The following is a 22496-nucleotide window of genomic DNA, read 5'->3' as shown; positions in this document are numbered from 1 at the left end:
ATTCTTATAGTTAGTCTTGTAAGGAATAGTTCTCCAGGCTTGTTAAAGGACATTCAAAACTCTTCTTTGGATGTTGGCTGCCCTTTGTTCTGTTCTCTGTCAGGATGATCCCAAACCTATTCAATAATATCGAGGTACGGCTCTGGGGAGGCCAGACCACGACTGATAGTGTTCCTGTGTGTTTTTCTATTTAGATGTCTCATAGCATTAGTATGAGAAATGGAGCTGTTGCCAATTAGATGTTTTCCACATGGTATTACATAGTAAATCAAAATCTGACTCTACTTTACTGTGTTCATAATTCCATCAGTTTTTACAGGATCCCCAAAACCACTGGCAGAAATTCAGCCCCAAACCATGACAGAGTCCCCACCGTGTTTTATCCTAAAGATGCCTCTAGACCTCTCCTGACCTTTTCTACACATATTGATGACCTGTTCAAATTTGGATTCATGACTCCACCAGACCTATTGCTGCTGATCTTCAGTCCAGTCTTTGTGTAATTTAGCATACCTTGGTTCTTCCTTAAGAAAATCTTCTGCCACTGATACCATTTTAGTAAACAGTAAATGGATCAACTAAATGGCCAGATGTCAAGTCTCTGATGGATTCCCCCCCACACACACACACACTCATTAAGGGCATGGCTTTCATATATTGATAATTTACAATAGCTCTTTTTTTTTTTTTAAAGCCTTCCACGTCTCCTTTTGTCATCCACTTGCACATTTTCTTTTAAATTTTTTATTTTAAGTACGTTGGTGCAAAAACACTTTACTCCCAGTCAAGCTGTTTCCTATGGTTGCCCCGAGAACATTTTCGTTTTGTTTGTAATGGGTTGCTAGTAACAAAGATCCTATAGATACAAACTGAAAGTGGGCCTTTGTTATATTTGTGCAGACACAACACCTTTTGATCCCTTGTGTTAGATGTCTTTTATAGGCTTGAATGACTCAGGTCACTCTTGAATGGCTTAAAAAATATTTTCTGAAAATGGTCAGGTACAAGGACTGCAGTGAAAAAACTTGAAAAAGGCTGCAGACCTATGGCATAAAACCAGCAAAAAAATAAATCAATAAATCAATAAATAAGAGAAAATGTGTCCCCTTAGAATCAAACCATAAAGAAATTACAGTAAGGATGGCAATCCTTCAATCCTCAGCCCACACAGGACCAGAGGGGAGCTTTGATTTTCCAAAGAAAAACCTGTAAAGTTAGCACCGCCTGATTCTCCAGCGCAAAACAACCTTCAGCCACGTTATAGTATACTACTATTCCTTTCAGTTAAATAAAACCTGCAATTACCCCCATTGTTCCCACCACAAAACGAAAACAACGGTCATTGGGCACGCGAAGAAACGACGGCGGAAGTATCCTGACTAAGCTATCTGGCGCAAACCTCTGCTGGCAGAAGTTTGCAACACGCACGCAGATGTCAGTAGCGGAGTTTCTCAATCTGTCACTTTAGCTAGGTGGAGTACATTTGATGGAGGAAGGAAAAAATTGGACACAGCACACTCTGACTTTTTGACCACTGGTGTCAACCGACTTCCGATGAATGCTTCAGGCGATATCGTATCTTTATCACTTCTTAACCGTTACACTTGCTAGTCATTCTGGTTTTATTTGACAGCCGTGAAACAACACCCATGAGCCCGTGTCAGAAGTTACCATGCTAAACAACGTTAGCTGCTGCTGCTACTTCTTCACGTAGCTATGCTTTCTCAGCCCGACTCGAAGACTCCTAAAAAACGACCCGTCATTTAACAGCAGCGACTATTTATTTGCTCGAATTGCAAACTGAACCTGGATTTGTTGTGCTTCTTTTTTTTCCGTGTGTGAGTTTTCCGTTGTTTGAAAACGAAGCTATCAATCTGTCACAGCAATGGGACTACACCCGCTGGAATTTAGTGAGTGCTATCTGGACAGCCCGAGCTTCAGGGACAAAATAAAGTCACACGAAGCAGAGCTGGACAAAACTAACAGGTTTATCAAAGAGCTGTACAAAGATGGGAAGAACCTCATCAATGCAACCAAGCGTAAGTTTGACGTTTTTAATATTCAAATGGTGCAAGAAAATCAGTGAGTCACAGAAAAATCGAGCACTCAGCACTGATTATGTTATGAGCGAGGCTGTTGCGGTTAATTGAAGCTAGGTGTGAGGAATATAATGGACATGTAGAGGAAAAACGTTTTTAGATCTGGTCTGTCAGTTTGGCTCAATTTGTCAACACTTTGCAGTGCCGGGCTTCAGTGCAAATATTTCCTTAGACTTGGGGATGTGTACATGACTGGGAGTCCACTCCCTTCGCGGAGTGTAACGTTTGTGTTTTAATTCATCAAAGTTTGCTCCAGACATATCGCCCGTGTTTTAAAAATAATGCTAATTAAACAAACAGAAAAAAAAAGATAAAAATTAGCGATGAGACGAATAAAGCTGAGAAATAAGCAAAGACACTCGGGGAAAGCACCTGAAATACAAGAGAAGTGAAAACCGAAAACCTAATAAGAAACTGCAGAGCTTGTAGCATCTCTGTTTATGAGGCGCTCGTTAGTAGCTGAAGGGTTATTGTAATGTGGGGGAAACAAATGTAAGTTTTTGTTTTATTTTATGGGGAAAGTTTTGAGTCGGTGTGAACCAGTGCTCTGGATTTTTTTTTAATAACACCTTACACTATTTGTTCAGTCACACACCTCAGCTGGGTTAAAAATGATTACATTATCTCCTTGAACTCTAATCTCATGGGCTGGGCTTGTCTGTAGGTTGCCCTGTGCTTAACGCCAGGACTTAAACACTTATAAAACAGACTGCTTTGCCTTGCTGGAAATGCCATGAATCATTTCTAGTTTCTGAAACCCTGTATCTGAAAGGTTTAAAATAATACCAATCCTATTTTAGTGAACTTTTTTATGCTGATGGGGGCTAAAATTTACCCTCAGGCTTGCTTTATTGTCTGTCTGTGCTGCTGGTTAGTGTCAGGTATGATTTTCATACTTGCTTCTAGAAAAGCCTAAAGTCTCCCAAAGCTCACATTTACTAGTGTGTTTTTTCATGCTGACTACACAGCGCACAAGCACTGCATGAGCAGACTTTGAGGCAAAGGGTTAATATTGTAAAGTATTAGCGTGTCACAAACATAAGATTATAAGTATATGAGTTTGGTTTAGTGTTTCCTACAGCAACAAAATATTTTGACTGATTTTCAAAACTGGCTCTCTGATTTTGAGCTTGATGTTTCTATTTATATCCTAAGCTTTTTTTTATTGGAAGGTCAAGGTGTGTGGTATGTGAGATATTTAAGTTTTCTTGCATGTACATGAAAACTGTACTCTTGATGCAAACAGTTTGTGGCGTTAAAGTTATCTTTGCATCTCGTCTTGAGATTCAGTCTTAGCCACACTCTAGCTTACAAAAAAGCCTTTGGCGCTTAAAATATTTTAACCTTTTATGTATTTTTAAATGCGTATGGATTGTCTTTTTATTTTAATTACGTTGCTTTAACATAAAGTTGAGGTGGTGCATTTTTTTTAAAAATCTTTTCTTTTGGTTACAAAGGTGCATATTAACTGGTTGTTATGTGGCGTGTGCTTGTTTGTTCATTAGGTCACTTAAATGTGCTTTAATTAGAAAAAATATGTGTGACTCAAAAATATGTATCACATCAAGTTGTTCATGTTGTAGATGTGTATTCTACATGGACTTAAAATCTGCAGTTCATAATTTCCCTTTCTTTTCCCCCAGAAATTTAAAAAACTTGTAGATTTACATGCAACAAAACAATTTTCATTTCTTTTTAGTTTTTAATTTTTTTTAACTTGAATTGTTTGTGGTTTAGTAATGATCCAAATACGTAAATAGGAACTTTTAGCAAGCTATTAAATGCATACATTAAAGGCACAGAAGTCACCATATTTTGCTTTCTGACTGGGCGGGCCGCGCCCTAAGCCATGTGTGGCTGCATTGAGCGTGCGTTTTTTCCCCTCACAACTGAGAGGTTTGCTGGACAAGGGCTCCGTGCACAATAGTGCATTATTTGCACTTTATGTATCAGAAACTATTCAATAAATTAAATTTTTGGACACAGTTTTGAGAAATAATGCAGATAGTAAAGTTTCATGTTGGAAAGTCCATTTTTAAAAATGTTTTTCTTGATTGTGTCATTACTTGGCTGCTTTTTTGTGCACAGCCGGGATTGTCGGCCTGTTTCTTTGCCTTTTTGAATGTTTCCATGGTCTCATTGGAGCTCTTTGCTACTCTGACCCCCCTCATCATAGTGACTCCCTTGACACTTAAACTTTAAAACTTAACAGATAAACTTAAATTCTTTCAATCTGAGTAAAGATCTTAGGAGGATAGTTGTGTACCCTCTAAAAGGACATTTTGGTTAAAGTTGTCTAAACATGTTTCATCTATACAACTGTCACATTGATTGAACATGAGGAAACTGTCCTTATGTTATGTACGTTTAATAATGCCTGCTGTAATTTTTGTGACTTTCTTATGCCTTAGGCCAGAGTTATGGTAAACTGTGGACATGTACACGGACCCCTCAGCTAGGATTTTTACAATGCTACTTTTCAATCCTCTTGGAAAATGGGTCCATAGCTGGTGTCATTACAGTTGAGGGTGTGCAGATATCAATACAGTCACATATGCCTCAGACCTTTGCAGATGCTCAAGGTGAAATGTTGGTAGTATTATTATTTTACTTGCACCAACAAAAAATTTGAATAGCCTCCGCAGTGTTGTGGTGACTCACTGGCAGTTGATGTGATGTTGGTGCACTGCTGTGTTGGTATAAACTGGCACAGTGACATAGTGTCTAGTTTCAGTATGGCATGTGGTATCTTGTATTTAGCATCGTATTTGACTGTAGTTTTTTTGCTTTGATTTAAAGTAGAGTCAGGATGGTAGCATATCACTGCTTTCACTAAGTCTGTGTTGGTGTTTTTAGAAAATGACAAGAAAAAGGAAACCCTGGTCATGCTCTCCCAATGGGACTATTGCAAAATCTGTTTCAGGAAGGAAGTGATGGTTATGTTCTGACATTAATGAAGTTTGCTCAGCCTAATTCACTTGGCCTGTGCTGAAGCCTTTAATGGAAACTATTTTGTCAACAAAACTGTTTTTGGTGTATTTTTATCATTCTAATCAGGAGCCATTTACACTATTTGGTAGTGGCAGCAATAGAGCAATTTAAACATTATAGAGCTACTGCAGCAGATTGTTAGACATGGCTTGATTGCTTTAGATGTTATCTAGACTTAAAGCAGAACTTTTTGATTTCTATTTCTATTTTAGGCTGTTCTTTGTGCTGTGCTGAAGGTTAATTTAAAACAAAGCTAGTCTGTCCAGGGTGGAGTAGGCTTTCTTCTATTGGTGAACAACAGATGATCAAATTAAGCGTCAATCAATTTCAATAATTTATCATTGCCTCAAGTTTGATGGTTGTAGTTCTTTTTTTCTTTTTTGTCTTAAGCAAAAGAATATTTTTGTTGTTAGGATAAAAAAAAAACAAGCGCCTGTTTTTATGCGTTGTCGTTAGCAACAGCGACGGTAAAACCATTGCGTGTCCACTTGTTTATTTTCCACATAAACCTTTCACAATAAAGCTGAAGATCCTGTAGAGACTTTTCAAAATAAACTGAATCACGTGAAAGAGTATGCAGAGTGTTTACGGATGAGAAGCATAAAAGAGCTGTCAGGTGCTAAAAAATAAACCTTAGACTCAAACGTTAGAACAGGCTTTTCCCCGCAGCACGCCGTGTAATAAATACTGACAAAGAAAACAGCGGCCGTTACAACTTGTGTCTAAAAATGTATAGTTTCATGCATCGGTTAAAACACTCGACTCCACGTACACGATGCCCAGCTGGAAACACTTCCCACAAGTCGAGCTGCCCGAGATTCACAGAATTTACAGAAAATGTTCAAGTTTTGTGATTTATATCGTTATCGGGACGATAGATGTCTTATATCTTATATCGGGATATGAGATTTTGGTCATATCACACAGCCCTACTCTGCAGCATGTTAAAGTTCATGGCAATACAATTAGAAAAACATGAACACATTTGGCTTGTTTGGGAGAGTTGGCTGGAGAAAGTGTTTTCTTAGATTTGCAAAGAGGCATCTGAACAAACCCTAAGACTTCTGGAACAATGTCCGTTAGACAGATGAGACCTAAGTAGAAATGTTTGGCCGTAAGATACAACACAATGTTTGATGGAAACCAAGCACACCATGTCAGTACAAACACCTCATACCAACTGTCAAGCACGGTGGTGGAGGGGTATTGATTTGGGCCTGGGCACCTTGCAGTCACTGAGTTGACTACAAACTCCTCTGTATACCAAAGTATTGCAGAATGAAATGAGGCCATCTGTATGACAGCTAAAGGTTGGTCCAAATTTAGCTGTCAAACAGATGGCCTCATTTCATTTCAAGGTTGATTCAAATTGGGTTATGCCAAGCACAACGGTTAATCTGCAACAGAATGGCTGAAAAAGAAGAAAATCAGATTGTTGCAATGGCCAAGTCCTACACCTGAACTTGAATGAAATGGTGTGGTGGGACATTAAGAGAGATGTGCATTTACAAATGTCCACAAACCTTAATGTGCACAGTCTTAAAAGTCTATCTTACAATGATGTAAGAGACTGATGGCCATACAGAAAATGGTTACTTCAAGATATTGTTGCCAAGGATGGTTGTACAAGCTAAACTCATAACATTTAGAATAGAATAGAATAGAATTCAACTTTATTGTCATTGCACATGCACAGGGCAACGAAATGCAGTTTGCATCCATCCAGAAGTGCTTTAGCCATGATATAGATATATTACAATTTAATGAGTTTTAAGTAAACCTCACAATTCATATAGTCCTTTCAGGTTTCTGTCAAACTGTAAGTATGTGTCTGTTTAGTAGAACTGAAAAAATAAAATAAATTATTGCAATTAATTGTAATTTAAGGCGTTGTTATTGTAATGTCAGAACTGTCAGCTCAATAACTGAAGGTAGTAGAGTTTGATGGCCTAAAATGGATTGGAAGCTCTACAGATAATTTTCTACAAATATTCTGATTCTTAAAATAGAATAATAGATTTAAAGTCTGTCGCGCTGCTCTAAACTTTTGATCCTGTTCATAGCTGGCATAGCTATTTCTTGGGTGATTTGATCAAAGTACATCCGTTTTCAGTGGGCAGTAGAAAAGTCTTTAGATGTTTTCAAAGTGACAAAATCTGCCTTTTACCACTCCTGATTTGTTTGCAGAGGTCCTTCATGGATCTACATGCCAGTTGATTAGGCGGTCCTTCAGTGTAGTCCAGTACACAGGAAACAAAACGGCTATGGCTGAATGCATCCTAAGTGTCTTTACATCTGTACTATGAAGCTGTCCACTTATTGCAAGACCACCCAAGTTAATGCTGGGTGTGAACAGGGCCTTTCTCTAAGCACAGGGGTATTACTAAGTTTATAGTATTTTGGGCTATACCTAAAGTTTAAGTAAGGTACAGCGTTATTAATGTACATTCGTAGGGTGGAGCTCAATCACAGTCTAGCTCTGTTTAGGTCGATACACTCTGATAATAGGGTTACAGTCTCATGAGACACTGTGTTTGGTTAGTCTTTTTAGAGAGAATCCTACAAACAATCAGAAGTTTTCTTCCGAGTATGCTTTTTGTAGTTTGCAACTTTGAAGTTAAAAGGGTCACATATCTAGATGCAAGATTGTGTGCTTTTTCTTGATGCGTAGACATGATTTGAGGCCGCTAAGCTGTTTAATCTGCAGGATAAGATGACCACTATCCGCTTCACAATAAGCTGCAACACTCGACAGTATTGTACAGATGTGTTATTTAGAGGTCTGCAGTGAACACTAACATATTTAATCTTGAATGCAATTTAGGTATAGATTTTTTTAGTTTCATGATAATTCTTTTTTCCTTTAGTGTTGCCCTCAGAAGGCTCAGTTGTTTGGGCAGTTCAAAGCACAGTTGTTGTTCTAGAAATCCATTCAATTCTCAGCCTTTCAGTAACTCCCTTGGCTGCTACAGCTGGGAGGATGTGCCAGTATGGAAAGTCCTTGGTTCTGGGAGGAAACTTTGAAGCGGGGCCTTGGGCCAGAGAGGCATGACATGGAAGTGCCCATTAGAGGAGCAGCATGCAGATGTGCTTCTGTTTCAGAGGGTTTCCTCCACAGGAACTGTGTCCTGTCTGTACCCTCTCAGCTACACGTCACTGTTGTCTTTAGTAAACCTCCTTTGCTCCCCCAGGAAGTTTTGAGTTCTCAGTTTCTGAAGATCTTGTTATTTGGGCAGTCTTGTCACTGCTCACTTCTCCACTGCCCCTTGCAAATTGTGTTTTCGTGTTGTAATAATCTGGAAAACTGAAGTTAGACAAAGTTGCAGCAAGATCAGGCCTGTCTCTTCCACAGCTGGACTTGCTCAGGTAAATTGACCAAACAGTTCAGAAAAACAATTCCATAAGTGTAATTTTTTTGTAGTTTCACTTTTGGTTCCACATTGAAAGCCCAGCGATGTGAAGGTCTCTTTCTGTCTGGCAGACAGGTTTAAGAGTAGCCTGCCATAGTGTGCTTTGGCTCGCTGCTCGTCTCTGTAATCACATTACTGATTCTGCCAAAGAGCCACATCACAATCTTTCATTAAAATCGCATTAGCACAAGACGTGAAGTCATGTGGGAGGAACGCTCCTTATCTCTCTCTCTCCAAGGAAGAGGTCTACTATAAAAGTATATTACATTGCAGTGTTTCAAGGGCTCCTTTTTTGGTGAGGACACCTTTCACTGCATAATGAAAGAAAAGCATTTTTGGTGTCTGAGGGGGGAAGAATACCTCAGACACTGAAATATTGTGATCAGCCTCTTGGCTGTTACTGACAGCGTAGCCTCACCCAGCACACTTGTTTTGAGGTTCAGGGATACGTAAATGAAGTAATGCATGCTTTCTGGTCAGGGAGCTGCGGGAGGGGTCGGGTGAGCTGGCTCTGGGGAGGGCAAAGGTGGAAGGCAAGTAGAGCTGGGATACAGCCTGGAAAAGATGGGAGAGTGGAACAGGAAAGACTGTGGAAAGGCGCGGCACGTAAACACTGTGGGCTTGCATTAGGCAACTCCTGACCTAAGTGGCACATCTGGTGAGACTATAGAAATCATAACAAGCAACTTTCCAACAGATGCCAATAAATACACCAGTGGACTTCTTCTGCAACTGACCTTTGACATGGACTTACATTTTATAGTCTGTTATGGAGAAAACCTTAGCTACTGCAGTCCCAACATGCATGTTAAACGTTCTGCTTTAAAACCCTCAGCAAGTTAAAAAGGATTTGGGCTAACTGTTGTTGATTATCAGTGATGTTAATCTGTAAAGCCCAGTGTAACAGAAAACATGAGGCCATTTTTTTATAAAGAGCACTGGTGAGTGTGCAACCAGTAACTCTACAATCAGTTTCATTAATATTCAACTTGTAAGTGCCAGTATTTTCCAATGGATCGGTTGCTCTGAACAGTTTATTAATATATGTTACAACACAGTGCTTTAAGCAATCAGGCTCCATTAACGAAGCTGTTTGCACTGTAACAACAGACCATTTTGTAGATTAATCAAATATCTTGACAGTACAATGACTCCAAGTTGTTGTTTTTTTTCCTGGTGTTAGATTCATTATTGTCATTGACTTTATTTTTTTTGCTTTTGTTCTTGTGAATGCCAGTTCTTAAAGCACCTGATATTAATACAGTGTTTGAGAAATTGAATGGATTAATCTGTGATTTTTGGTGAAGGACCAGGCAGTTAGGGAACTTAATATTACTATTGTCCACCAGACCTTTGTCTGAAGTGAGTTTTACAGCACAGTACAACATCGAAGTTATCAAATATATTTAAAATAAAGCTCCCTTTATTGCCGAACTAACAGGAGATCAGCAATGTGTGATTTTGGTGATACTTCACTGTGTAAATTGTATATATTTTTGTAGTATTGGACTTTTTCTGGCGTTTTCCAGTGTTTCACTTTTTACTCGGTCCCAACAAAGTTGATGCACATCTGGCTCTATAGAGATGAGTGCTTTGTGGCCCAGCTTCCAACTTGTTCACAGTTGGAAGGAGGGTTTTTTGTTTTTTTTAACAACACTTTAGTCATGCTCAAATCATGGTCCTTATATTTTTCCTCAGACCTTCCTCAGAGGCAAGAATAAACATTATTTATTGTCTTGTGTCTTTAAAGTCTTGCTGTTTACTATATCTTTGGTGGAATGGCAAGCCTAAAGTTAAAGTGATGAGCTAATGCATACGGCATCTAAAGTTTTCTGCTTGCACAGTAAGCACACACCCTTGAATAAGGTTGTGGGTTGCCAGGTTGCGCTGACAGATGTGTTGAAATTTTATTTAGTATGTGGGTTGTGTACATACACTGTTTCATAGACTGTCTGGTAAGTTGGGTAACATGTATTTCAATTATTAATTATAAAGCTTGAGGGACATGCAGATTACAGATGTTTCCTGGGAGAAGTGGCAATAGGGTTGATTGGCAGTTATGCATAGTACTTATCACAAGTCTAGCCACACAGCAGCCATCTAGGTAATGCTTAAGCATCATTTTGAGCTGACAATTCAAGACACTAGAAACATGAATAGAGAGAAAGTCAAAACTCTGATTCAGTGAGACTGAGGCATAAAAACTGTATGTGTAGACTCAACAGTCAAATCTGATTAAATTTTTTTTTTTTAAGTATGAACTTAAAAAAGATTTTTTTTAAGTATGCAAGAGCAGCATTTCAAAGCATTACTCCATCATTTATGCTTTAATCCAGAGCACCAAGTCAAGCAAGGTCTCTGGTTTATCCCATCAGAGCACTAAACAAATGCCATGCAGTGCAACAACATTCTACGCTATGTGCAACAGCACAATGGGCTTATGTTTTTTTTTAGTTCGGCTGATATAAAGCAGATGATTGGCTTTTTAGTGGGTGTTACAGGACAACCACCATCTTTGGCTTTAAAATATTTTTTCCAGAGGTTTCTATTAAAGATTCTTCACTCGTTTTGCTCTTTCTTTCTTTCTTTTTCTTTTTTTAAGTAGTCTTGCCCTTTGATCGGTGACACTCTACAATAACCAGAGTCCTTTAATTCACTACCCTTCACATTTTGTTTGTCTTTTCTTCCTGAATGGGCATGCCAGTGCTAATGTCACATAGCTGGCCACTTATTTTCCTTTGCTTTCCGCTTATAGAACAGCATAGCCTGTGATATCAGATACAAGTAAGGTGGGGTCTGTATGACTCACACTGTAAATCCAGAAGAGTAGGGTCTCTGGTGTTCTGCGGAGAAACTAGCCAAGTTTGACAGTTCCCAGGTTTGCTCTGAAATGCCTTGCTTTAAAAGGCAAAAAGCAGACGAAGCTTTTGCCTTGGACTCTTGCATGCCCTAGTGTGTGTGGTATGTGATAGTTGCTGTCCTGAAGGAAAGAAATATCGTTTCAATCTCTTCTGCAGACCTCTCATCTGACACGTTGTTTATCACTGGAATGATTGTATCCAATTAATCTATGCTGTTGAAACTGTACAGGAAAACAATGCCGGGTTTTTTTTTTGTGTTGTTTTTTTTTGTGGGGCTGCTTTTTCCCCTTATTTGAGTGTTGCCTGGTGTTGATTATTGCTGGAGCTTCATGTAACTGGATAACATTCATTCTTTGTGTTTTATGTAATGAAGTCCACAGCTTGTCCTGAACTGTCCACCCTGAAGTGTGTTAAACATGCTTGCAGCCTATGTAATCAGATTGCAGATGGGTGCGACCTGCACTGCACATGTGGCTCTAATAAAAACCATGCAAATCTGTCCGTTGACATCAGTGTTCTGGAGTGCATATTAATTATCCACAGTGTTGTTAGCCCCGTATTACCTTTTTTTTTTTTTTTTTTTTTTTTAAATACACAAAAGATGTTTCATATCCTAATAAAGTAAAATACAAAAGACCTGTGTCTTTTTTCCCCCCATGATCTTTCTCTAACAGTACAAAAACAGGCTACAACCCAAAACATCTGGAACTCTGTAATTTCACCTTTCACCTTGTAAATAGTACAACAAGAAGATATTGAATTTCTAAAAAAGTTGTGGGCATAAAAAGTTGCAAACAGCTTTTTGTCTGTTTTTAGGCTAAATGTAACTTTCAAGAACAGAAAGTTTTTGTAATTTTTTTTTTTTTTAAATTACTGCACCCTGTTTTTGTTTGTATTTTATACATCATTAGTTTTATAATTATAAATCATCCCAACTCTGTTGGAAACTTATTGTGTAAGTTGTTTAAATCTGGAAAAGCAGAGAAGCGAGTGCCTCACTGAGAACTGAATCCCTGAGGCAACTTAAACACTGCACAAAAAAAACTCTGTAGAAAACCTGTGTATTACAGCATGCACATTACACTCTGCAGTATAACAGTAATTGCTTGAATGGCATTGATTTTTAGTGACATGTGATTCTGACCTTACGTCAGGTACAATGTAGTGTGTTGAGGCTTTAAGGTGTGGCAGTGTTCAGTGTAATGTTGTCACAACATCTTTTTACTGTGTCATTCAGGAGTTGAACTTTCCACTCTACATTTATATGTTTCTGGATAAGTTGAGAACTGCAGGTGACCAAGGACTCCATAAAGGTCACTCATTACCTATCAAGTAAATACCTTAATGAAAGGTTGGTAATGAGCTATGCTTTTAAAACCTTACATTCTAATACTACTACTAAAGATGACAGCATATAACACTGACCAACACAAACTTTGTAAGTTTAAAATATGGGGGGGAAAGTTATGTCGAACATTGATAACAAACAAGCAATGCCAAAAGTAACAGAGGGGAGTGAGCAATAAAAAGCACAATTTTGGGAATGAAAAGAAGCAATGCACTCCAATAAAACTGCTTTTCTATAAAAGGTTTTGAGCAAGGATTTAATTGACAATACTTGTTTTCCTTGTGTTCCTTCAGCACGGCTGCTTCAAAGCACAGAGACTCATATTGCAAACATTTTGTTGTTGAAGTCATCAAATGGGGATAAATGCCTTGGGACGGGGGTTATCTTTTAAAGGGTTTCCATGCTGATAAAACTGTTTTCTGGTAACGGCTCCATTCAAAAAAGGTAACTTAAAGACATTAGAAAACGGAGGAAACACCCATCCACTTAGGTGTGATTTAGATGCCTTGTAACCCTACGATGCAGCCTTAGACCAAGTTGCATCAACTTGATGTTGCAGAAGTAAAACAGTGTATGGTCTGTCTGTGGTGAGGGACTGCTTCATTCTGGTTAAACAGTTTAGAAATTACAATAATTAAGTAATAGTAAGTGTATCTCATTATTAAGAAGTTTCAATAAATCTGGGAAATCTCACAGCTATATCAGCATTTAGATTTACTGTTACACATTAATATGAGAACCTTTTCACAAAAAAATGAGGCAGAAAAGATGCTTGGTAACTAAGAATCTGTGAACACTTTCTGCTTTCAGTGCTTTCAGGACTGTCTGCAGAGTACGTGACCATGGTGCAGTATCAATTGGTATCCTCACTCCAAGTTGCTCACTAGTTAGCTAAACTTTCCAGAAATGTATTTCATGTTGAGCCCATCTTCCAACCATCTGCAAAAAGTTAAAACTCCACCATGTGAAATCAAAATCTTTACACGAAAGATCTGGAAACCTCGTCTGGGCCCTGTAATGATGTATATATGAAATAATTTTTTTACATCTATATATGCTGCAGTTCAGAAGATGCCGTTTTCACCGAAGGCCTTGCTGATTTCAGCACGCCAGCGACAAACCACATTTAGCATGTACAGCATTACAGTGAAGGACTCCTCAATAGCATTTGGGGGAAATTTCTGACTAATTGGTTACGCAGCTGAATCTCACTGTCCCTCTCGTGGACTGACTAAACAGCAGTGCCAGGTCTTCACATCAGAAGACATTGCGTAAGGTTTGCAAGAGGCCAGATCCAAAGAGAAGCATTGGATGTTATGCAGTACTGTGTATTACTCAATAAAGTATCTATTATCAAAGTGGGTAGCAAATATGTCCTGCCTCTGTTGCTTGTAGTCATTCCATGTTCTGCCAATTAAGGATGAGAGCAGGCTGACCAGAGTCACCTTTTATGGACTTGCACACCCTGAGCTGAATTCTTGCTGTCGGTGTGGTTTAGATTCCTGCTAGATTTACGGTCCCTTCAAAAAAAATAATAATTCCAACCTATAGCTTAGATGTGTTTGCTTCCAAAATAATGACCTGGTAGGCTTATATTTGCTATACCTTTTATTTTGAAAATAATACCTTTTTAACCCATATTTAGAGCACTCACACACATCATTCACCAGGATGTGTTTCCTTCAGGTAGAAGTCACCTCTGAGACAGAATGAAGTTTTCATTATAGTACAAGCACATTAGGAAAATGAGCTGCACGTGTATTTGGTGTGATTCAAGCAAGTTTATGACATCATTTGTCTTCTATGAATATTTGTCTAATAAAGTCTTACAGAAACTTGAGTGATTCTTTCCTGACAATAATAAGGAATCCCGAGCACACCTCCCTCTCGTTTCTTCTGGCTTTATAAAATAAAAGACTACAACCTTTAAAGAGGAGTCAGTCTTTGATACTCCACCGCTGTTCTGTGTTTGCATCTCTTAATGAAACTTGTGCAGTGTCCTATTTATATATACAGAAAAGGATGACTATGGCTACGATCACACTGCAGGTCTTAATGCTCAATTCCGATTTTTTGATCAAATCCGATTTTTTTGTCTGCTTGTTCACCCTACAAATAAAATGCGACAGCAAAGGCGCTCTAGTGTGAACCCTCAAAGCAGCCCGCATGCGCAAAAGAAGACGTCACACACAACGCGCTCTGTTTAGACCCAGAGCAAACAATATTGTTTGACTGATGGCCCTTAATATAAAGACTTCGGACTTTACGTTTCCCAATTTTTGCTTTAAGTTATTTTGTTATTTACATAATAATGTGGATAACCTAATAATTATCCTTATTGCTGTTTTAGAGAGGAGCGGTGCTTCAAAGGATAGTTGCAGATTTCTGTCAGAATCTGCAGATTATACAGTACAAATAACATGCTCACGTTTCTCCAACGTTGTCTTCCCAACAGTTTCACTAAGATCTACACTGGATGGCCAGGAAGCGTTCGCAATGTCTTCTCGGGCGCTTCTCCGGAGCTGATAATTGGCGTCTGTCTTGTGTCGGTGACGCAAAAGACGGATTTAATGCGACTTGACCATTCAAGCAGCAGTCGCTTTTTAAAACATCGGATATGTATCGGATTCAGTACCACATATGAAAGTGACCCAGATCGGATTTGAAAATATCTGATGTCATACCATGATCGGATATGGGTCGCATAGGGTCAAAAAAGTCGGATTTGATGCGCTTTCGCCTGCAGTGTGAACGTAGCCTAAAGCTCACTTCAGTCTTCACGGTGTGACGTTATTCTGTTCTGTGTCTTGCAGTTGTTCAGGGGTCAGGCAATGATCTGTCATTTGCCACAAACAAGTCATGAATCCTTGTGTTTTATTTATTTTTGTTATAGTATTTTTGCTAAAGAGGAATAAAGTGATTGTGCAAGTTCTGCTTGTATGCATTTTAGATGCTTCACTTTCTGTTTATACTTTTCTCTTACATCAACAATGATCTCACTCACAAGAAAATAAAGCATTTCCTCCAAATGCTATATGAAAAACTACTTAGAGCAAAAACAATACTATAATAAGAAGCTGCCCCATTGTCTGGAAGATCCTTTAAACTTCCCCTAGTTCCACGTCAACTGGCCAGAGGACCCAAACCACAGGTGTTTTGGTTTTAATGTGCCTCGTGTGCTTTGGGACGGTACAGATTTAACACCTTTAGAGTGTAGAGTGACCAGCAGTGGGTTTCAGATAAACAAAACGAATAAAGTTGAGGTTGAAAGTGTTAACCTTTTAATAGCTGAGCCACAAGCAAGCCAGGAATCTAAATAACAGTGTGAAAGACTTTTTTTTTTTTTTTTTTTTTTTTTTTAAGTTATCTGCATTGCTTAAGTTTGGTGTTGATTGAGGAATGCTTCATGATGTTTTTAGGGTATGTTGGGGCAGATTACTATCCATCCGTCCTTCCATCGATATTGGAACCCACCCCAGCTGTCTTAGGGTGAGAAGCAAGTTACACCCTGGAACAGTTGCCAGTCCATTGCAGTGCTAACACAGGAAGAAAGACAGCCATTCATGCTGACATTCACACCTCTGGCCAATTTTGCTTCCTTTGCACTCACTGTGATGCAGTAGTGTTAACTGCTGTGCTGTCCTGTTGTATGTGTGATGATTTTAAGTTTCCAGTAATCTAGTCACCTGCCTTTAGTCAGGCAGTAAAAAGCATTGCCAAAGTGCTGTAGAAACCAAACATTTTATTTTATTTTTCAAGTTTTGGGGTTCATGTAATGTTATTATTTAGGAAAGGAAAATATAATACTGCATTGCATTTGCATTTGGGAAATCGATATTGTAATTTGTGTATATTAACTTAGATGTATTGGCTTCACAGCTGTCTAGCTTTTAAGCATCACATTGTTAGCATCAAAGCATTTACTCGTGTATTGTGTGACTTGCTAAATATAGTTTGCCCTGTTTTGTGGCAAATGTGAAGCAGTGGTACCTGCACTGCTGGTGCACGAGGGTTTGATGTGCAACAGGATGTAGACAGACAGGATGTTTGCACTGTGGTTAACAGCTAAGTGCAGCAGACCTACTTTTCAAGACTATCTTTATTATGTCACTTTTCCACAGGTGGTGCCCAGGATGACACACAGTTGTAGTGTGTCATGATTTATATTGTAAAACCCTTTTCTAATACAATGAGTCTGATGTTTACTATGTTTTTGACATTTCCTTGTAGAGCTTGGGATGGCACAGCGCAAGTTCGCCCAGTGCCTGGGAGAGTTTCAGTTTGAGTACATTGGCGATGCAAAGACCGATGATGAGAAATGTATCGGTAAGTGTGGGCTAACCACCTCATATTGAAGGCGCTAACCATATGTTTTTTGCAAACACGTGCTGTTAGACAAGTGCAGCTGATAATTCTAATATCTTTAACCCTGTATGTGTTATTTTTTGTTTTTTCTTCAGATGAGTCTTTGCAAGAGTTCTCAGCATTCCTCAAAAACCTTGAAGACCAAAGAGAGCTGATGGTGAGAGTGACCAGTTAGAACCTAATTGAAAGCCCGCTGTACCTTTTGTGTGTGTGTGTGTCTAGTGCTCATAATGTAGGATACTTGTAGCATATTCTCCAGCTGTTGTTGCAATATTGTTAGCGTTTGCACATATCCTCCCCTTCTGGCTGTCTAAGGGTCACTGTCACATGCCCTGCCTGGGCGTGGCTACAGAGAGAGCAAGAGTCCATAACTACATTACGCACAACACTCATCACACACCCAAACTTTAAGTACCAAGCCAGATCAAATAAAGCACTACCACCAACAAGATCCACAACAATGCAAGTGTTTATGACCGTATATTGCCATAAAGCTATTCTGCCACAGGTAGCAATATTATAGCTGCCAATATAACCACAAAAATCCCATCTAATAGTGAATTGATACACTTGTCAGTGCTACTCGTTTGAAGCATTCTTACAATGCAGATGCAGACTTTCCAGCCATCTTCTTGTAATGCCTGTGTATGTAGTGTCTGGGGTTAGGGAGTGAACCCATCATCAGTAGCTTGCGGAGATGCCTATTACAGCATCATGCTCAGACTGTAAGCACAGACTTAGCGCAGGAATCCTCAGGGTAAAGTGTGATGACATCACCATGCAGCGTAAGGAAAAGTACTATGGCCAAACAAGTACAGACATGCTTTGTTTTCAGCACAGAAGAAACTCTGGAGTAAAGAAGTTACGTACAGTAACTTTAATAATGCACTACTGGAAGATAAAAGATTTTTTTTAGTAATTAGTAGTGTTTAGAGGTAAAAAAACGAAACATTGAGCCGCTCAAATGTTGGCATATTATCAACTTTTAAGAAGCCACAATGGAGCTTCAGCTTTAAATCTCCACAAAGATTCTATTGATACTGTTTATACAAAGTTACAGCCATCTTGGCTGAGAATGATTGCAGTACAGTTTTTTTTTTTTTTAAACACTTATTTATGTTTTGGGTTGGGTTTTTTTTTTGGGGGGGGGGGGGGATTGGCAGAGGATGAGCTGGGAATGAAGTCTCAATGTTTACACTTACAGTTCAATGTGATCTTGACTCACTTTGAGCAGAGAAGCTGCCGAGTGTGGCCTTATACTTTGTCTGTGTACCTTGCTGGCATGCTAATAGACAACAACTGGTGCAAAGCCAAATATGCTCCAGGTGGTAGTCCACAGTTTTTTCATGTGGCAGTTCAAGTATGTAAATATGGGCCAGATAATGTGTCACCAAGGAAGAACAGTAACGGATAAAAATTCCACATGTTCTTGTCATTGTTTTGCAATGTGCAAATGTCTGAAAAGCATGGCAGCATTATTAAAATGAAAGGATGGATTATGCAACATGGTACAAGTGGCAAGAGTAGTGGCAAGTAACTACAGAGAGCCGCTCGTTCGTTAAGACTGGAACGTTTTGAATGTCGTGAGTAAGTAAGTAAGTAAAAGTTTTATTAATGAAGCGTGTCACTGAAATGAGCACTAATGAAGGCATTTATTCTCCGTAGATGAGGAACATCACAGAAACCTTAATGAAACCTCTGGAGAAGTTCAGGAAAGAGCAGCTTGGTGCATTAAGGGTAAGGGCCTCTCATTCCAAAATCTATTTCCCTTAAACAGTCTGGTTTTTGTAGGCTTGATGCCCTTAATAACTATAAAAAATGCATTTGTAGTTTCTGTAGTTAATGTTTAATGGATTTTACTACACATACAGCTTCTAACTTTAATTCCCAAAAATAAGGAAGTATTTCTTCTCCTTTAATTTTACTGCTTTTTTTCCCCCTGTATTTTGTTAAGGCGGAAAGAAAGAGATATGAAAAGGAAACAGAGAAATACTACAGTTCTTTGGAAAAGCTTCTAAATATGTCATCAAAGAAGAAAGAGCCGCAACTGCAAGAGGTATCTTTATCATTGCCTGACCGCTCTGTGTGACGTACATGATATGAATTTATTATGACAGTAAGATTATTCAAGCAGATGTTTTGTTTAGTGTCTGAATTCCGGTTCTGGCTTTATCTTTCGGTGCCATGAGGCTGCAAAACCTGGTCGACTGCTTTGGGTTTCCACTGGCATGCCTTGCAGCAATAGTTTTCCTGGCTTGTTTGAAAAGGAAATGTGTGCTCTTTTGTACCGCACCTCTGAGGTTGACCGTGGCTGCTGCAGTTTGTGGATCAATCCCCGCTGCACTACCACAAGCTGACATTTTTTGAGTTATGACGAACTGAGCCACCTTTTACAAAACAATGTTTTTTTGTGTTTTGTGATGAAACCCTGTAAAGCTTGCCCGTACGTTAGATCCACCAACCAGGGGGTGGTTAGAACTGTTAACATCATGACTGCGGGGTTTTGTATTCTTTGGGACTCTTATAAGACAAGAGTCTGTGGCACCAATACTGATTTTTAGCAGACTTGTATAAATAGACCCCATATTTCATTCCTTGCTACAAGGGTCATGAACTCCATCAGCTGTTAGGACAACTCAGTGAACAGTTTATACTAAATATAAACCTGGTGTGTGAACTACAAGTGAGAACTTTGGTATCTGTAGTAATCAGAGCTGGATGTTTACTTGACAATATTGAAACAAACTTGCTGTAGTGTGAAAATATGCATACTCTATGGCACTTAAAATGTATTTCTAGTATTCAAGCCTTGTTGCTTTGTAGTTCCTGGATGGTTATGATACTTCTGGGCATTTTTCAAATACTAATAATCACAGAAATGAAATAAGTAGATCTTTTCTGTGTTCAAATTCCCTACTGGTAGGTTAGAGTTCAGTGTCGCCCCTTGTTCCATAGATGTGAATACTGGTGTGTCTTTTCTCACCCTCAGTCAGTGGGGTTAGCTCTGGCTTGCAAAGCACAAGAAGCAGTGATAATGGCCAGATAGATAGATATCAGAAAGATTGTGTTTCTCACTTTATCAACAGTTTGCACATTAAGCTACAAGGAAGGAAGCCGTGGTGTCCTGTGCAGTCTTTGTATGGTCTGAATGACATTTAAGTTCGCTTTGACTTGTACTGCTTTTGCCGTCCTTGAAGACGGATCCCTGCACTTCCTTCAGTTTTTGTCTCTTTCCTGTCAAAGTTTTAGCGTGTGTGGCTTTTCTTTGTCCAAAGAGACAAAAAATGGAGGTTGATCACACAGCAAACCTGGTTTTTTTTGGTGGGGGTGGTACAAATTAGCTAAACATTGGTGTCTGATTTTGATTTACTAACTTCAGTATGTCTTCTATACCAATTTAAGGCCATACCAAGGTAGACCTCAATGTCCCAAATTGCACCAAAAAAACTAAAATTGTGATGTTTCTTCTTTGCTTCCGCGCTTCTGCCTGTAACTATAATTATGATGGGGTGTGTTCTCCACCTCTCCAGGCAGACACGCAGGTGGAAATCATGAGGAGGCACTTTCAGGAGGAGTCGCTGGACTACGTGTGCAAACTGCAGGAGATCCAAGAGAGAAAGAAGTTTGAGTGTGTGGAACCGGTGAGTAACTGACCTAAAATGGCATAAAAGCACTGGCGCGGTGTTTCATTCATACCTCAATGAATGTCTTAAAACAAAACCAATGTGCTAGTGTATACAGTACATGGGATTAGCCTGATTTACAGTAAGAAATGATGGATTAAAAGGTAGAGCTCTATTTCTAGGGGTGCATTTTCAACAACCCCACACTAAATCGAGTTGGTGTCTTTGAAATTTCCCCTTGTACAAAGTGTGCCTACCTTCTAATAGATGTGAAAATATTTGTAAGTAAGGATCTACTTTCTTGGGAAACGAAATCTGTAACTTTAATACTGACTCAGATTAGTAGATTTGTTACAGCTAAAACCACTATGGAAAATTACAGACCCCGACACTTAATGTCAGATACAGATGGTCATAACAGTATTGCTTTATGACAGAAATCCCCCTTCCGTATTAAAACCAAAAGGCAATATGTGAAGTCCTACACCATCACAAGTTTTTGCCTGACTGAAAGATACTAAACAATTCCATCATATCCTGTCATGTGGATATAGTTTGCAAGTTTCTCTTTTACTTGCTGACCTTTTATCTCTGGTCTTTTTCTTCGTCTCATGTGTTTTCCTTGTAGATGCTGGCCTTCTTTCAGACAGTCTTCACCTTTTATCACCAGGGCTTTGAGCTCGCCAAGGACTTTGACCATTATAAACGAGAGCTGCAGATTAATATTCAAAATGTAAATAATACTTTTTTTTTGCCTAATTGTTACCATGATAGCAAATGTTTATATATGTCATTTCCCTTGCACTTTGAGAGGAACAGAAGAAAGGTCTCAAGTGTAGAAAACAGAAGATTAAATTTGAACTTTTTGGTCACTAAATAGGGAAAAAGGCCTCTTCATGTTCCGATCTAGTATTTACTTGTCTGTTTATCTTCATTTGGCCATCAACTCCTGAGAAAAAAATGTTTTGTTGTCTTTACCGCTTCAGGTCACACCTCTGTTGTTTCGATTTCTCCTATCCTGCAGGACACCGTTTCATTCTTACCTTTACATTTATATACTGTAAATTAGCAGCTAATTTCAAAAAGTTGAAGGTGTTTTATGGAAGCCATAAAAATACAAGATGTGACTTAATGAGGCCTCTGGAGGTCATCCCTACCAAGCGGCCGAAAGTGACTTCCTGGAGTGTGCGCTTGCTTCCTCTCCCTCTTAGACAAGGAATCGATTTGAGGGCACTCGGTCGGAAGTAAACGAGCTGATGAAGAGGATCAGAGAGGCACCGCAAGAGTACAGACAGACGAGTCCCATCAGTTTTGAAGGCTACCTCTATGTACAGGAAAAACGTAAGACTTGTTTGTGATCATGTAATAGTATGTGTATAACATTTTAGTTTATAAAGCGCAGCAGGCAGCCAAACTCTGAGCGACAAAAAAAAGCACAAATATAACTCTTCCTTATTAGAAGGGGATTTTTTGTTGTTGCTGCTAATCAAATGTGTAAATGGAGGTGATATATCAGATGTTTTTATGTAAATCAGCAGCAACGTTGCTGTGGCGTGACACAGAAAGTTGAAACACAGGATAAGTTCCTGAAGTTGCACTTGTTGCTGACACTGTAGATGTTTTAACTGAATTTGCTTACTGCTGCGTATTTTTTTGTCACTCGCTCGCTAAAAAGGACATTGCGAAAACTGCGAGCGTTATCCGGGGAGAACCACACTGGAACTGTCAATTGTGTGTTAGCGTGTTGCAGCAGAGCCCAAAAGGGCTTGTTATGACTTAAACCACATGAAATGTTTACA

The 22496-nt window shown here is 39.0% G+C and overlaps 1 protein-coding gene across 3 annotated transcripts in view; it reads left to right on the top strand.

Moving 5' to 3' along the window:
- The first annotated feature begins 1396 nt into the window (after window positions 1-1396).
- The window catches only part of arhgap10 (Rho GTPase activating protein 10), a 51884-nt gene continuing 30784 nt past the window's right edge, over window positions 1397-22496 (top strand). For 2 of the 3 annotated variants that reach the window (XM_040023862.1, XM_040023861.1), the window contains exons 1-8: window positions 1398-2039; window positions 16940-17035; window positions 17170-17231; window positions 18740-18811; window positions 19029-19130; window positions 20605-20715; window positions 21326-21430; window positions 21909-22038. In XM_040023862.1, coding sequence (XP_039879796.1) covers window positions 1886-2039; window positions 16940-17035; window positions 17170-17231; window positions 18740-18811; window positions 19029-19130; window positions 20605-20715; window positions 21326-21430; window positions 21909-22038 — 832 coding nt within the window. In that variant the 5' untranslated portion in view covers window positions 1398-1885. Of the gene's footprint in view, window positions 2040-16939; window positions 17036-17169; window positions 17232-18739; window positions 18812-19028; window positions 19131-20604; window positions 20716-21325; window positions 21431-21908; window positions 22039-22496 lie in introns of all 3 variants that reach the window. The other variant, XM_040023860.1, reaches the window with a different exon arrangement.

The sequence above is a fragment of the Simochromis diagramma genome, unplaced genomic scaffold (assembly GCF_900408965.1).
Source record: "Simochromis diagramma unplaced genomic scaffold, fSimDia1.1 OVJJ01000302.1, whole genome shotgun sequence".
Taxonomy (NCBI): domain Eukaryota; kingdom Metazoa; phylum Chordata; class Actinopteri; order Cichliformes; family Cichlidae; genus Simochromis; species Simochromis diagramma.
The sequence above is the reverse complement of the archived record's forward strand: the minus strand, read 5'-3'. Positions and strand labels throughout refer to the sequence as shown.